Raw genomic sequence first — 16,283 nt, 5'->3', positions numbered from 1 at the left:
TTAGTGTTAGACATGCAATAGTGTTAGACATGCAGATATTTTTCCATCTTTTGTCCTAAAGTGAAACACATTGGTGGCTCCTGAGCATTTGACAGTTCCAGGTGCTGTTCTCTTTTTTTCCTGTTTTTCATTTTCAACCATCTTGACCAAAAAAAAAAAAGATCAAAAGTAACTTGTATTAACTAATGCCACCTTTAATCCTCTATAAATAACTTCCTTTCTTCCCCCAAAATTAATTTCCTGGACATTTTCAAATCTCAGTTGCTTTCTTCACCTTCTTCAATGAAAAAAAGAAACCTAGGCTTTAGAAAGGCTCCCATTTCAGCTATTGCTCCCAAATTAAAAAAAATATAAAAATCAATTTGTCTAGTAGCTCTAACTCTCAGTTTTCCTATCCTTTACCTTTATCTTGTGTTTTTCTTTTACATGCACTGACATGAGAATTTATCTTCTACACAGTGAAAAAAGGACTACAAAGTATTCCTTAATGTTTAATATTGAGATACCTATACATCTTTAAAAATCATATTGCTATAGCAAATGGTTAGAAAAAACCTTCACAGCTAGAAAGCAAAATGTTTATATATTCAGTGTAGACATGAGGTAGATTTGATTATTATCCAATGAAGGAGGATTAGAAAAAAATCCACAGAAGAAAACAGCCTTGCACCCCAGTAACCTGTATAAATTACTAGCTGTCTCTTGACTAAATTAAAATTAGTAAGAAATGTGGAAAAGCTGTAACTACTGCTACATCATCTTTCACTTTCTCCGAGTCCCTATGTAACTTAGCAGAGAAAGGCTACACCCTCTCTTTGTAAAATGCAGCTTAATTAACAAACACGGCCTCTGTCTTAGAAAAAGATAACATCCTCGTGGCTAATTCTAAATTTAAAGAGCTGAGAAAATAATCAGTACTAAGACAATGACGTTACGAAGCAAGAGGTTCCTTCAAAAAGAGATTAATAAGATATATAAACCTTCAGGACAAACGGGATTGCTGTGTGAACAGGCGGTTCTGTTGTTACTTCATAAATCCTAACGTGGGACTGAAGACCCTTCCTTGTTTCTCCTTTGAGCTTTGCGTATCCCAAAGCACTGAACACCTCTATTCTACTCTGCTACTAAGCTTTTAGTTTTCCTGTCACAAAATATCTTCAAATTACTTCTAAGAAAATTAAAAATAAAATCACACTTGCAGTAATTAAATAATAATTACAAAGGAAGATAATCCACTATATCACTACGGTGCACCCTGCACTGTCTGCTATTGGCAAGACAAAACAGAAAAGCAACCAGCCAAAAGTGATTGCACAAATGAGGGTGTTTTTTCCCAAACAACACCTAAAATTTGAAAACATTTAACTGCTTCTCTGCAAGATATGTTTTAGTTTGTTACATTTTCTCATCCCAATTTTTTCCCCCTCTTCTCTGTGAGCAGCTTCATTCCTATTCCCAACCTTTTTCCTATTTTCTCATGCGTGCGTCCGGGTATGTACCTAAACAGAGAAGATACGCTGTGACAGTGGTCACTGGCACGCAGGTCAATGGCAAAGCATCAAAAAAAGAAATGGAGCTTATCTCAATGTAATGCAGGGAAATAAAAGGTTACATCATTTCAAGACAACACTTATTTTGTTTCAGGGAAGTGCTGGAAGGCATTTTCTGAGCAGGCATTTTCCACCTTTCAGAAATCTGGGACTGTCAGTGGAGCAAGCCTCCAGATGGCTTTGGCATCTACTGTGATACAAACGCCGAGGTTCTCCGTCCGTGTTACTGACCTACATCTCTGAATACAGCTTCTGCACCTCATGCAGGCCACTGCCTTTGGCATCCGCGTCGACCCGCCTGTCCTGCACGCAGCTTGTCAGTGCACCAAAGGGGCAAACGGTGCCTAATGTGGGTGCTGCCAACCCACGGGAAAACAGTGCTTTTGTCACTGTGGTTTATTCCAGAGCTTTCTCTCGCAAGTGAAATGAGGCTTTTTTGGGGAAAAAAAAAAAAAAAGTGCAGGTTTATTGGTTTGGCTTTGTTTGTAGTAGAGTAGCAAGGACTTGTGCAGTCTAGATGTTAATAGAAGATCGTATGCTGCATTCCTAACGGGAAGAACTATGGGGGCAAAAATATGGTCTAGAGCTGTCCTGAGTCACAATCTCGTGAAAGAGTGAACCGACCATCACTCTCCAAGGTCTCCTGTCTGTCAAATGGGAAAAACTAACCCTCAGTCACTGAGACGGAAGGAAAGCGTCACAGCTAACGCCCTCCAACAAACACACCAGTTCTGGGCAAAATGTCAAGGTGTTGACCTACCCTGGTGCATATGTGAGGTAGGTATGTAAGTTCCCAGTAAAGTCTAAGCCTCCGTAATGCTGTCAAGGAGGGAGGCCAGAAAGAGATTCAACTCATCATATTGTGGACATCTCCTGGCTTGGCTTGGTTAGATTGCCCACACATGGTGTCTGGCACCATTTGAGACACATAAGATGCTTAAGACATCTGCATAAACTGTCAGGCATGACACAGGCCTTACTTGATGCCTTCCTCTTCTTCATTAGCAGCTGGAGGCCAGATGGGACGTGTTAGGTCATCTCTCATATGTTTAGGAAAATGAATTGAGACTTAAGTCTCCACTGATCAAAATGAGAGCCCAGGCATCTTAGACTAGGATCCAGTTTCTAAAATACTGCTGCTTCATGTCCTCTCAGATTAGAAAAGGTGTGTATGAAGTTGGAAATATGACATAGGATTTATGGGAAACTGGCACCATTATGGAGTGGTCATTGGAGGTCAAGCAAGATAATTCCTAGTGTTTGAAATAGCCACGATCAGGCAACTGAACTCCATCACATCATATACGTATACAGCTTAGTTTCTAACTGAATCCCACTCACAATTAGGCCAAGGCACACAGACAGTGGGATTTTTGAAATGAACAAGTGTTATTTGTTAAATATTTAACAAACCCAGTTTTTTTTCTCGTAAGGAGAAAGAGAGTTCTGGGAGACAGGCTGGATCCCAAAAGATGCAGGGCTTCCTAAGAACTACGTAAAATGCTTCTGATCTGCTTCAGACATTTGAGAGGAAAGACCATCTAACTCTGCTTAGATGAAGCAAATAAAATGAAAGCGGGCCTGTGATAGAATCATAAAATCATAGAATCACAGAATCATAGAATTATTAAGGTTGGAAAGGACCTTCGAGATGATCAAGTCCAACCATCAACCCAACACCACCATGCCCAATAAACCATGTCCCGAAGTGCCACATCCACACGGTTTTTGAACACTTCCACTGATGGTGACTCCACGACCTTCCTAATATCTAGTCTAAACCTCCCCTGGTGCAACTTGAGGCCATTGCCTCTTGTCCTATCACTGGTTACTTGGGAGAAGACACCAACACCCTCGTCACCACAACCCCCTTTCAGGTAGTTGTAGAGAGTGATAAGGTCTCCTCTCAGCCTCCTCTTCTCCAGACTGAACAACCCCAGTTCCCTCAGCCGCTCCTCATAAGACTTGTGCTCCAGACCCCTCATCAACTTTGTTGCCCTTCTCTGGACACGCTCCAGCAACTCAACGTCCTTCTTGTAGTGAGGGGCCCAAAACTGAACCCAGGATTTGAGGTTCAGCCTCACCAGTGCCGAGTACAGGGGCACAATCACTTCCCTACTCCTGCTGGCCACACTAGTTCTGATACAGGCCAGGATACTGTTGGCCTTCTTGGCCACCTGGGCACACTGCTGGCTCATATTCAGCCGGCTGTCAACCAGCACCCCTGGGTCCTTTTCTGCCGGGCAACTTTCCAGCCACCCCTCCCCAAGCCTGGAGCATCGCATGGGGTTGTTGTGACCCAAGTGCAGGACCCAGCACTATCATTTTTTGATCACTATGCCTGGTACTTCACCAATGCTCAGAACTAGATTACTGGGTGCTTTGTATAGCACCATGTGCGTATAAAAAAGTTACTAAGGCTGCAAAAATAATATAAAAGAAGGTGACTGTATAACCATAAGTGCAAATGTATTAAATGTACAACTCCCAGTAAAAGATTTGAGCAAGAATCACATAGAATTTTTTTCTGAAAGAAAAGGATGTGACAAAATATGTTCTAGATTCCTGAACCACATGCTGTGTTATTATTTTTGAGTCATTTCAAATCCATTTTTTTGCATAGATGAAATAAATCAAGGTTCAGTCATGCTTTAAAATTATATTATTTTACGGATAAGCAATGTTGGTGCAGGGCGTAGAATGCAGAGAGCAGGTTTCATGAACACGTCTCTGAAGTTTTCATTCCAGAATTACCACCAAGCCTGTTGCACAGGGTGTGTGTGGCAGGGTTTTGGTAGCGGGGGGCTGCAGGGTGGCTGCTGTGAGAAGCTGCCAGAAGCTTCCCCTGTGTCCGACAGAGCCAGTGCCAGCCGGCTCCAACATGGACCCACCGCTGGCCAAGGCCGAGCCCATCAGCGCCGCTGGCAGCGCCGCTGGGGTAACGGATTCAAGAAGGGGGGAAAAACCCTGCACACAGCACCTGCAGCCGGAGAGAGGAGCGAGAATGTGTGAGAGGAGCAGCCCTGCAGACCCCAGGTCAGGGCAGCAGGAGGGGCAGGAGGGGCTCCGGGCGCCGGAGCAGAGGTTCCCCGGCAGCCCCTGGGGAAGCCCATGGTGAGGCCAGCTGTGCCCCTGCAGCCATGGAGCTCCATGGGGGAGCAGATCTCCACCCGCACCCGGGGAGGGCCCCACGCCGGAGCAGGGGGATGCCCAAAGGAGGCCGTGACCCTGTGGCAGGACCTGTGGCCCCAGGGAGAGAGGAGCCCAGGCTGGAGCAGGGTTGCTGGCAGGACAGGTGACCCCGGTGGGGACCCAGGCTGGAGCAGCCTGTTCCTGAAGGACGGCACCCCGTGGCAGGGACCCAGGCTGGAGCAGCTCGTGAAGAACTGCAGCCCGTGGGAAGGACTCACATTGGAGAAGTTCATGGAGGACTGTCTCCCGTGGGAGGGACCTCAGGCTGGAGCAGAAGAGTGTGAGGAGTCCCCTCGCTGAGAAGGAAGGAGCAGCAGAGACAAGGTGTGATGAACTGACCACAGCCCCATTCCCTGTTCCCCTGCGCTGCTGTGCAGGGAGCAGGTAGAGAAAATCAGGAACGAAATTAAGCCTGAGAAGAAGGAAGGGATGGAGGGAAGGTGTTTTTAAGATTTGGTTCTATTTCTCATTACCCTACGGTGATTTGATTGGTAATAGATTAATTTTTCCCCAAGTCGAGTCTGTTTTGCCCGTGACGGTAACTGGTGAGTGATCTCTTCCTGGCCTTCTCTCGGCCCACAAGCTTGTCTTTATATTTCCTCCCCTCTGTCCAGCTGAGGAGGGAGTGATAGAGCGGCTTTGGTGGGCACCTGGCATCCAACCAGGGTCAACCCACTACACCTGTAAAGAAGCTAAATATCACTGCTTTCAACCTAACATTATTGTTGTGCCTGGAACATTTAACTTTCAGGTGAATATTTAACCATGGACCCTATGACACTGGTTGAGATAAGACTGATCTAATTTCAGCCCTTAGAAACACAGAACCCAGAATTTCTCCTCTCTTGAATAAAGCACAAATACTTAAGACAAATCCCCATTTCGCTTTTCTTTTGAAATCACTCAGGATTAAAACCATTGCTGCCTAAGAGCCTGACAGAACATTAGCTTTTGAGAAAAGAAACACAAGCAAGTGTTGTTGTTCTATCTTTTTTTCACATACATATTCTTTTCTCTCCTTGTTTAGGCACAGATAGTAAATGAATATAAAAATGTATAAAGAAATAGTGACTGTTATCTGTGTCTTCACCTTGCACTATTTTTCTTCTCAATTTCTTAATTAGTTAAAAAAGCCTGTATATGCCTGATCCAGACTATTTTTAATTTCTCTAACTATACAGAGCTTCCTCCACTTTTGTTCAGACTATTCTACCCTTTGTAAGAAAGCATTTCATTATATGATGCATGCAATTTCTGCTCCTTAATTACCTCTCATTACTTCTGCTTGCTCTTGCTCAATATCCTAAATAATTCCTCTTGAACCTTGCTGTCTTCTTGCTTAAATATTTGCACAATTGACTTGTGTCCTTGTTAGTCTGTTCTTAACTAAGTTAAGTTTTAGTAACAATAAATGACTTCTGAATAATCAATCACACCCAAGTAACCCTACTGAGAACTGTTCTTTGAACTTGCATTCTAGTTTTAAATAAATGTCCTGAGAGAAATATTTTACTATCAAAGCCTTATAAAGATGAACCACTTTCTTTCTGCACCACGACACCAGGATCTGGCCTTTCTCACTGGCATCTCTCATAGCAACCTCATGTCTCACTATTTTGCTTGTTTTATCTTCACATTACTGTGGGATATAGATCTATACCTCCCTGAGGAAATACTTTTAATTTGTCCAAGCTGGTTGTAGGGTTCTGGAAATTACTTCTATTCTCTTGATCTTGGTCTATCTCCACTATAATTTCTAATGTTTTCTTCATTTGCAACCAGTGGGAAATTTAATTTATGTTCACCTTCATCTCCCAGATCACTCATATTATTAAACAGAGTTCACTGTTTGTTGGTTTGTTTTTTCTTATTCAACACATATCAGCTATGTAGGGAATGACTTATTTAAAAATTAGCAGTTAGAATTTAGAGCTGAGGCAGTACTGCAACTGTGACAGATTAAAGGGTTTAACCAGAAATAATAACACAACTTCCTGTACAACATATTTGTCAAACATCTTTGATAACAAATATGTTGGAATCCAACAGTAATCCCTGTGCCACAAGAACAGACGTCATCTCTTCCCAGTTTAAACTACTGCTGAGTAGTAGTAGCCTTTTTTATTAGTTCAGCTAATTTTCAGTCCAAGAGAGAACATAGTCCATCTAAGCTCATTTCCATTCATTTTCAAAGTAAAAGCAATTCCTATGAATAAAAAATTAAACCCAACTTCTTTATCAGCTAGAGTTCGTACAACAGCTTTCATTCCATGGCTTTTAATTCTGTTTTTCTGTGCTAGTCTAGGGAAAACTCCATCTGAATGTGTTACCTCCCTCCATCAGCCAAGTTGCTGATTTTGTTCTGTCACCGATACATTCTGAATAACTTTTGCTCAGCTCAGAGAGATTTTTTCCACTTGTTTTCCATCCATGGATGACTGACCAGGTTTGGCCTACCTATGCAACCTCTTCCCAGTCCCTGTTGGCTGATCGGTGGGCTGCAGTAAAGAAAGCAGGATACATTCATAATATTCTGAAAGGATAATGTGGTTTTTTATTTAACTGGCAGGCATTGCACTGCTGGCAAGTAATATATTTTCCATTTAAAGCTATATAATGATATTCATAATGTGTAGAAGTTAGTGGTCTCATGAGAGGAACAATGGGAACCAACTAAGACTGAACAAAAATCCGCACCCTTTACCCACCTCAATTTAGAGACAAAACCCAGCAAAGGCAGCGGAGCATCTGCCTGTACTGTACGTGGGAACTTCCCTATGGCCCTGCACTTGCAGGCTTAGAAATAGATTTCACCCCCGTGGTTTAGGGAAAGCTTGGCTCTCACCTTTCTTCCCAAAGCATTTAAACCGTCACGTCTCACAAATGTTTTTGGAAGCATTTTGTACTTGGATGGTGTAGGACATGAAATGGAAAGAGACTGGATGTCTGTGTAAGCCTAAAGCTGATTACTAATTCGTCACCCACATATCAGCTATCCCAGAATCATTAATCACCAAGAGTGGTACATGACAGCTTCAGAGCTTTTATAAAAGGAAAGCTGGAAGTAGTTTTGGAAAGTACTGTAGGAGTTTATTTTTCTTCCAGCAAATTTCCTCCCTGTAAAATTGGTTCTGAATTCATCACCCACACACACTTTCCTGAATTCTAGTAACATTTTACATTTATTGGCATGAGGTTCAGGATAAGTTGGCTTTGTTTCTACCCCTGAGGAGTTATTCTGTCCACAAGAAGTAATGGGCAAAAATGTTTAGCAGCAAGGATTGAAAGTTTAGCTGCTTATCTAGAAAAACAGGGCATGCCTGAAGTCATGGCAATGAAGTCAGCAGACAAAGCAGACTTCCTTCTGAGCCAATGCTGGACCACTGTTCCCTTCTGGATCCCTATGAAGTAGGAAAAGAAATATATTAGCCAACCATTTCTGAACTTCAGAAATGGTTATTTCTTTTGCCTCCAGTGTCTTTTTGAACAGACGAGCAAGCCCAGCCATGCAGCAGTAGGTAGCCTGGCTGTTTCTGGCTGTGCGGTACTAAGCTAGCCCGTAGCCTGCTCCGTGTAAGATCTGGTATGGCATCGATATCCCCCATTCTCTGTATTGGTTAATACAGATGAATGGAACTGGACTTGAGCATTTCAAGTTCAAAACCTACGTGTCTTTCAATTTTCATGAATCCACCTCCATGCCTTCTACTCGGATCTAGGAGCTTACGTTCCTGCGGCAGTCTCTCGGGCTTTCTTCCTAGCACTTCCCCTGTGCACCTATTCCTGCCTGCTGCCGTCTTTCTGGGTATTGTGCTGCCACAGCCAGGCTGGTTTTGCTCTTAGCTACAACAAATCCTTTCACATGCCAAAACAAAACTCCCCCCCAGCTCCTGCATCTTCCTTCTAAGACCACTTAAAGCATTTTGCCAGATACCGCACTACTGTGTTTGTAGAAGCCTGCCTTGCCTCATCCCTTCCTGCTGCCACATCCTCCATGACTCAGAGATTTCTCCATATAACCTCTACAGTTTTCATCCCTCCACAAAGGTTTCCTTCTAGCCCAGCTTCACTTTATTAAGGCAATATTGCCTGTACTGTCTATGCATAAATTGTCCAGTGTTGCACTGTCTGCATTTGAGGGGAGTAAGTAACGCCCCAAGAGGCTGACTTAAAATTATATACTATGTATATTTGGAAAATTGTATTTTATTAGCATCATGGCTTTTGCGTCTTTGAAAATTGGATTTAAAGGGGTTTTTTTCCTCAGCAGTCATAGTGATGCCATTTAAATCATAAGTAGAAGCAGTGAGTCTGATGTGAGTCACCTGACTTACAGAATCTCAGGATTCAAATAAAACTATGAATTGCTGAGGAAAATCTTGAGACTGAAACATTGTTTGTATCTTATAAATATCTACTTAACAGAACTTGTCTTTGCTGTGCACCCCCAGTCTTAAAGCATAGACAAACATTTGCAGCCAGTCTTAGATCTCTCTGTTCAAAGTTGCTCTGTCTGCATTGCCTGTCTACGTGCAAGTATTTTCTCAGCGAAGAAAACACAGCTTGTGCTTTACAGGAGGTGAAATTAGATTAATGGTCCTTTCCAGTCACAAAACCTATAAGGCTGTTCTTCTCTGTTGTTGGTCTTTGAAGCATTTTTGATAGTTTTCTTTAAGCAGGACTCGCTTTCGTAACACACGACTGAAATGTTGCAGCAGTGAGGGAGAGGACATTCTGAAGCAGATCTAGGGATGGGCGACTTATACATCTCCAGCAAACCTGGCACGTGTGGATGCATCAGATCAAAAGTGCCTGCACTGTGGAGTCCACGCATGCACCCGCGTTAGGCAGTCCTCCGGCAGGTCTGCACCAGACCGACACTCTCACAAGCGCCATCGTCGCAGCTTTGTCTATGACACGCTGCGTGAATGAGGTCAGCTTCACGACAAAGTCCTGCAAGGCTACAGCATTGCACTCCTTTGACTTCCCCCTTTAAGGAACCTATGTGATGTTTGACAACAGCTATAAACAACACAGCTCCTTGTGGATTCTCTTGTGCGTTGTATACTAATACAGGATTTGCACTGCAGGATCTAGATCTCCTATTAAAGCCCCTAGAAGTAAACCCACACAAATAGTAAATAAAATTTATTTACATGGATCAAAAGTCTCTACCACAATTCCTGTCAGTTCTGTGAAGCTACATTTGGGATTAATTTGGCCCACTACAATTATTTTCACACCTGAACACACCATAAAATCTCTTATAAAGAGATAAATTAAATGGGGAAGAGCAGCACAAAAATTATTTACTATAAATTATGAAATAAAACAAGATAGCAAAGTAATCTCTGCACAGGTGAACCACTAAAATATAATTAGCGAGACTCTGCAAAAGACTGAATGTAGCTGAAATAGCTTCAACATGTCTTGAATAAGATATGATCTTGGCATACTTTTAAAATCCCTCTTTAGCTCAACCAAAAAAAAAAAAAAGGAAAGGAAGGAAAAAGAAAAGAAAGCACGTCAGAGAGATTGATCTATATGACTGGAAAGCTGAGAAGATTACTAATGGGATAAAGAACCTTTCTGTTATAGGTTACTAGTCTGAAGGCAGCACCCCAAAGCACTGCTATTTCATATTTCACATGAGATGATGATGGATGGATGGCCGGATGGAAGGAAGGAATTGGAAGCTCAGGATTTAAAAATATGATTGCCTAAGTTAGGCTGCTAAAACCTTATTTTCAAGTCATGAATCATTGCTCGTCTTACTGAATTGGACTCTTACCACTTCTCTGCAAACTCACTAAAATGGATTTGATATAAGTTACCTACTTTCGAAAGCTAGACAATAATTTAAAGGTGTATTGTCCTTTTCCATAATGAAGTGAACTGAACCCTGGATTTTATGTTTGCTATACACAAGTATCTATGCTGTAATTTATTTTCATTTAATTAAATGGCTGGGACTTTCTAAGTCAAAGAACGTTGCTAGGAGCCCATAGACTTAAAATGATGGAAACAAGCAGGAAGACTGTTTCCAACATCTGTAGCCCTGTGTGCATCTCCACATCTCCTGCCTGAACTCACAGGAACAACGTCAGCATGGCAATCACTTAAATATACCCCTCCCACCAATGAGAACTTTACCAGAAGTTTGTCAAAGTCACTTAGCTTTAAAAAGCACAATAGAAAAAAATACAAAGGATCTTATAGTATATCCTGAAGGTAAAGTTTCTATAAATTGGACCTGTCAACAGAGGCTGATCAGACCTGTCAAGGTGGTGCATAGGAAACAAAAGACAAGTCTCTCAGGACAGAGACTTATCGGATATTATAAACCATAATGAACATGCTTGAATTGTAGATCAGAAGCCAGAGTGGCCAACAGAGAACAGTCAGAGCTACGTAAGCCTCATGTGTCTCATACAACTAATTAAACATTCACCCTCATTTTATTACTGGCTGGTGCTCACATACACTCCTCAGTGTGGCCCCATTTAGGGAAAGCGATTGCAATCCAGTCTGAGGTGGAGGTGGCATCAGCGTATGCAACAGTTCATAAACGCTTCAATCTCCGAGCTAACAAAGGCAGTGAAGGATCTCTTCGCCACAGCCATTACTTGAGACTTGAGCAACTGGGAATTCAAAAGCACATCTAGGTGGCTGAACTATGAAACATGCCCAATGAACTACATGAATTATGGAACAGCAGACATGCTGCTTCAGCCGAGAGATCGCACGTGGCACCAGCTAGATCTCTCAAGATATCCTCATCAGCCAATTTCACCTGTCTTGTGCTGCAGGAGCACTGCCAGCTCCCTGCTCTCACAGTCTGGCTCCGGGAGTTCACAGCATTTACCACTTAGCCTCATGACAGAGAGCGCGTTACAAATCTGAGCATCACCCCACCAGATGACAACATTGCTTCTTCAAACACACCACTACTCCCTCTACTGAGCTCTTCCCTGTTCATGGACCAGTCGTGCTGGACTTGAAAGAAATGTATGGATAATCTATCAGTAAAGCCAGGCTGACGTCCTACAAAAAGACATGCCATTGCATGATGCTTTATGTCTGACTGGTATCAAAATGCATCAGCTGAAAGGGCCAAAACAGTCATCAAAATTTGTTTTCTATATGGCCTGGAAGAGGCCATTACCAGCCATTAAGGAAACCCTGTTTCTGCATCTGTCCCATACCCGTAACCATATTGAGTGAGCTCAAAGCAAGAAAGCAAGTGTTAAATGGTGACAGAACAGCATCATCATTACGTTGAGTTAAAATTAGTTATCCCAGAAAGAGTGTTTGAGGAGTAATGTTTTCACAGTACTCTGCAAATGCAAGGGCTTATGAGTTATAGAGTGTAATAAAAATACTTACAATGTTCCTCATGTGTTTCAACATTATTGTCAGACGGGTGCTCTCGTAGGATATGACTAATTGTACTCCAGGCTTATGATCAGTTGACTGAGGACCTAAAAAAGATAGTTTGATTTTTTAGATCAATCAAACTCCAGATAGTTTGATTTTTTAGTTAACAGCTCAGTGGAAGTACATCTGTAAACTATTGCAGTACACATGAACTAATATATAAAAAGAAAAGAACTTACTGCGTGATTAATTCGGGGATGAAATTAGAAAACACTGATAAGGAGTGTGGTGGAAGAAAGTGGTCTGACATGCAGTGCTCATTTTCTTGCCTGTTTGTACACTGACAGTGAGATTTTTTGTTTTCTAATTGCCATCAATCTGAATTTCAGTGGGAAATTTACACTTGAGTAATAAATAATTGTGGAGGCATTTTTGGCAACCATTGATGACACTAGTCAGTATTGTTGCAATTCTTCTGTCTAGTTAAAAACATTGGATTTTTTTTTTTTTTTGGAAAGTTGCCAGCAGAAAGAAAAAACAGAAGAAAAAAACCAGCAAGTTTTCAGACCAGTTCTAAAACAACTGTTACAGAAACATCATCTACATCTATTATGTATAAATACTCCATTCCTCTTTCTGTATTTTTCCTGTTCCAGGCTGGTTTTCATGCAACCCATTGCTTTTATAGATTTTTCTACTAAGATGCATTTACAGATTTTGATTCTGTTCCCACTGAAAAAAACATTTTTCAGTTTCCAGGCAAGAAGGATCAGTCTTATAATGTGGAAGAAATGACTAAGCATATCCTGTTCCTTCTTTCTGCCGGAGGCATTGAGCCAGCCGTCTTCACTGCCAAAAAGGTGTATCCTTGAAGTTGGGTAAGTAAGGTGGCTTACCTGCCCCACAGAGACAGCAGAGAAAATACAGATGGCTTTTACCACAGTATACCAGGTAATAGCAAACACAACAACTTCTCCTCAATATCTATCTGACTTTCTTATTTTGCAGTGGTAAGCCTGAGCAGGGCGGACACAAGCCATTTTGTACCCCTTGGTCTGAAGGTTCTCCCCACATGGCCATCATTAAAGACAGTCCAGATGCTGCCTGTGTGAACTAGCCTGGTTTTACTTATGCAAACAGGGCTTCATTTAATTACAGTATAACAGAATCACAGACTCATTAAGGATGGAAAAGACCTTTAAGATCATCAAGTCCAACCATTAACCCAGCACCACCATGCCCAATAAACCATGTCCCGAAGTGCCACATCCACACATTTTTTGAACACTTCCAGAGATGGTGACTCCACCACCTCTCCGGGCAGCCTGTTCCAATGTTTGATGACTCAGTGAAGAAATTTTTCCTAATATCCAATCTAAACCTCCCCTGGTGCAACTTGAGGCCATTTCCTCTCATTCTATTGCTAGCTACTTGGGAGAAGAGACCAACACCCATGTCACCACAACCCCCTTTCAGGCAGCTGTAGAGAGCGATGAGGTCTCCCCTCAGCCTCCTCTTCTCCAGACTGAACAAGCCCAGTTCCCTCAGCTGCTCCTCATCAGACTTGTTCTCCAGACCCCTCACCAGCTTCGTTGCCCTTCTTTGGACACGCTCGAGCACCTCGATGTCCTTCTTGTAGTGAGAGGAAATTAGACCAAAGCTATATTACCACCAGTGTTACATATTTACTTGGAAAAAAAAGAGCTCAATTCTGCTAACCTTAGGACAAAATAGTGATTCCTCTTGAGCTGGACTCTGTTCTGCCCACCTGTCTGACCTCGAGACCTCAGACAGAGGTCCTGCTCCCTTGCATGTGCCTTGGGATCTGCCACTGACACACCAGCCTTAAACCCAATGCAGGGTGAGATAAAGACATGAGACAAAACAATATAGTTGTAATTAATTCTTTAAATAGAGGCATATCTTTTAAAAAGTGGAAGGAATGAGAAGAGGTGATGAGAATGAAAGAATTAGCACCACACGCGAGGGTTATGCGCCAGCAAGAAGAGGTTTTTTAGGGAGTATCAGGGACCGTTCATCCTCAATCGCCGGCAGGATCCCCACGTCTTCCTTCCAGCCTCATCAGATATCTAAGCGCTTGCTGTCGCGCTCTTGCTCTCTCTTTCCTACGTGTGCACCGGAGCTCTTATAGCCAGGGTTGTAAGAGCAAGAAGTCAAACTCCGTTGCTCAGCAGAGGAGGCAGCAGAGGGGAAATTATAACGAACAAGCCACGTTAGCTGTATTTTTCTGAAGAAACCAAATGTGCAACCTCTGGAGTGAACAGAGGCTAAAATAACTGCTAAGCAGATAGAATTACAGTGGTGTCATGTACTATTGACAGCCAGAGAGCTAGCGCAATTGCCATTTATCCTGAGGAAAGAAATTCAAATGAATTAAAAATAACACAGTGTGTACATACAACCGCCATAATATAATTTTTCCAGGCAGCCTGGATTTCAACACTTCTGAGTTTATGATGTTTGGACTGGAATTTTAGAATATGAATCCATCTCCAATTTCTTCCCCTTAGAGACTAAAAATACATTTTTAATCATATCCTAATTAGAGAAGGGCCTGAAACAGACTCTTGAAGAATTGAAAACTTCTGAAGAAATCACTAAGCTGGGACTTAGAAGATCGAGGCACAGTTCTTTATTTGCTATTCTCCTTTATGAACTTTGGCAAATCACTTAGCCAGACTATACTTTATTTCATTTTTTTGTTGTATGCAAATAAGGGCAGGCAGGGAAAGGGGATGAAAACTCCATGAACCAGTCAATGCCAAGTTTTTTCCAGGGTAACAAAAAGCCTGCAAAAATCAGTTCTTCCCCCCACCATGCAAAGCCATTTTACCATGTTTTTTTAAAGCTGTGGGACCTTTTTCCTTTAGGTTGCAACAGGGGAGGTAGAATCCTAGAGCATTAAAGACAGTGTAACGCAAGGGGAGTTGTGTTTTAACATAAGGGCACAATTCACCTGTGGGGCTCTTAATTTTGTGAATTGCAGTGGGTCATCCTGAGCAGCTCAGCAAGAGCAACAGATTTCAGAGGCTAAATTAATCACTAGAATTCAGCTGAAAACCATGCCTTTTCTCTCCTACCAGCACTACCAGGACTTTTTTCTTCATCGCTTGAATTTTATAGTGTGAGTACTTATATTGAGTCAAGGAATTTCTCTGTGGGAGTTGGCATTTTCATTTATAAAAAAACAAATGCAAATAGGTTTCTAACCAAGCTGAAAATAATGAAAAACATGGGAGGGGAAAACACATTTCTAACTGAGTGTGTAAAATGAAGTCTGAAACAGAAACTATGGGCACGGCTATTACTAAAATATTTGCTCTTGCTATGTAATGAATTGAGCATTAATAGAAAAAATTAAAAAAAATTAAAAGGAAGGTAAAGAAAAAAAATAACAGAGTGCAGGGAACCTGATAAACATGGAAGAAACTTCTATCATTTATATTTCATAATAAAAGACAGTTACTATTAGCTACACTCAGCTGTTCTATTTTAAGTTTTCCCACATTCAGTGCTAAATCATAGTCTCTTTGAATTCTAGGTGATTTTAGCTTCAAATAATAATAAAATACACATAGAGTAATTACTTCCAGTCTATCCAGCTTGGGCAGATGGACTTGAGCTCAGGCCCTGCATTTTTAGGAGCTGTCATGCTCTACTTGCACTCCATTATAGGCAAAACCCAAACACTGGTCTGTTGTAGATGCAGGACAAAGCTCCACTGACTTCAGCTGAAGCAAGATTTCCCTCCCAGGGGTTGATTCTTCTCTCACTGGTGTCAATGCAAAAGCTGTTCACAGATCAAATGAGGACGCGGGGGTTTGGCTGCCCGCAGACAGAATGACGCTCACGGTGTCCTTCTGTACGACTTGCGTCTGTGTGCCCCAGCACTCTGCAGTGGAAGACAACCACCAACCCCTACTGCAGGAAAACTCAAACATTGTGCCAGTTTATAATCGCTTTTATCAGGGAGCATAAACACTAGAATACTGTGGGTCCTTTCTTCCTTTTGAATGACAAAATTAAGGCAATTAGTGTTCTAATTTCGACCAAAGGTGGAATGATCTTCTGAGTAGTCAAGTATGTGGTTCTTTTCTTTATCTAGATGGTCTTTTCTAGCATGTTGGAGAACCACCAGCTCTA

General features: G+C 42.0%; 1 protein-coding gene across 1 annotated transcript in view; it reads right to left on the bottom strand.

Annotated features, from left to right (window-relative positions):
• Window positions 1-16,283, bottom strand: part of PIK3C2G (phosphatidylinositol-4-phosphate 3-kinase catalytic subunit type 2 gamma) — a gene marked incomplete at both ends in the record, with an annotated part of 202,712 nt that overhangs the window by 10,534 nt on the left and 175,895 nt on the right. The window contains one exon of the mRNA XM_082012052.1: window positions 12,129-12,223. Within this exon, the coding sequence (XP_081868178.1) occupies window positions 12,129-12,223 (95 nt within the window). The remainder of the gene's footprint in view (window positions 1-12,128; window positions 12,224-16,283) is intronic.

This window comes from Phaethon aethereus, assembly GCF_964289735.1.
Source record: "Phaethon aethereus genome assembly, chromosome: 1".
NCBI classification, from domain to species: domain Eukaryota; kingdom Metazoa; phylum Chordata; class Aves; order Phaethontiformes; family Phaethontidae; genus Phaethon; species Phaethon aethereus.
The sequence above is the reverse complement of the archived record's forward strand: the minus strand, read 5'-3'. Positions and strand labels throughout refer to the sequence as shown.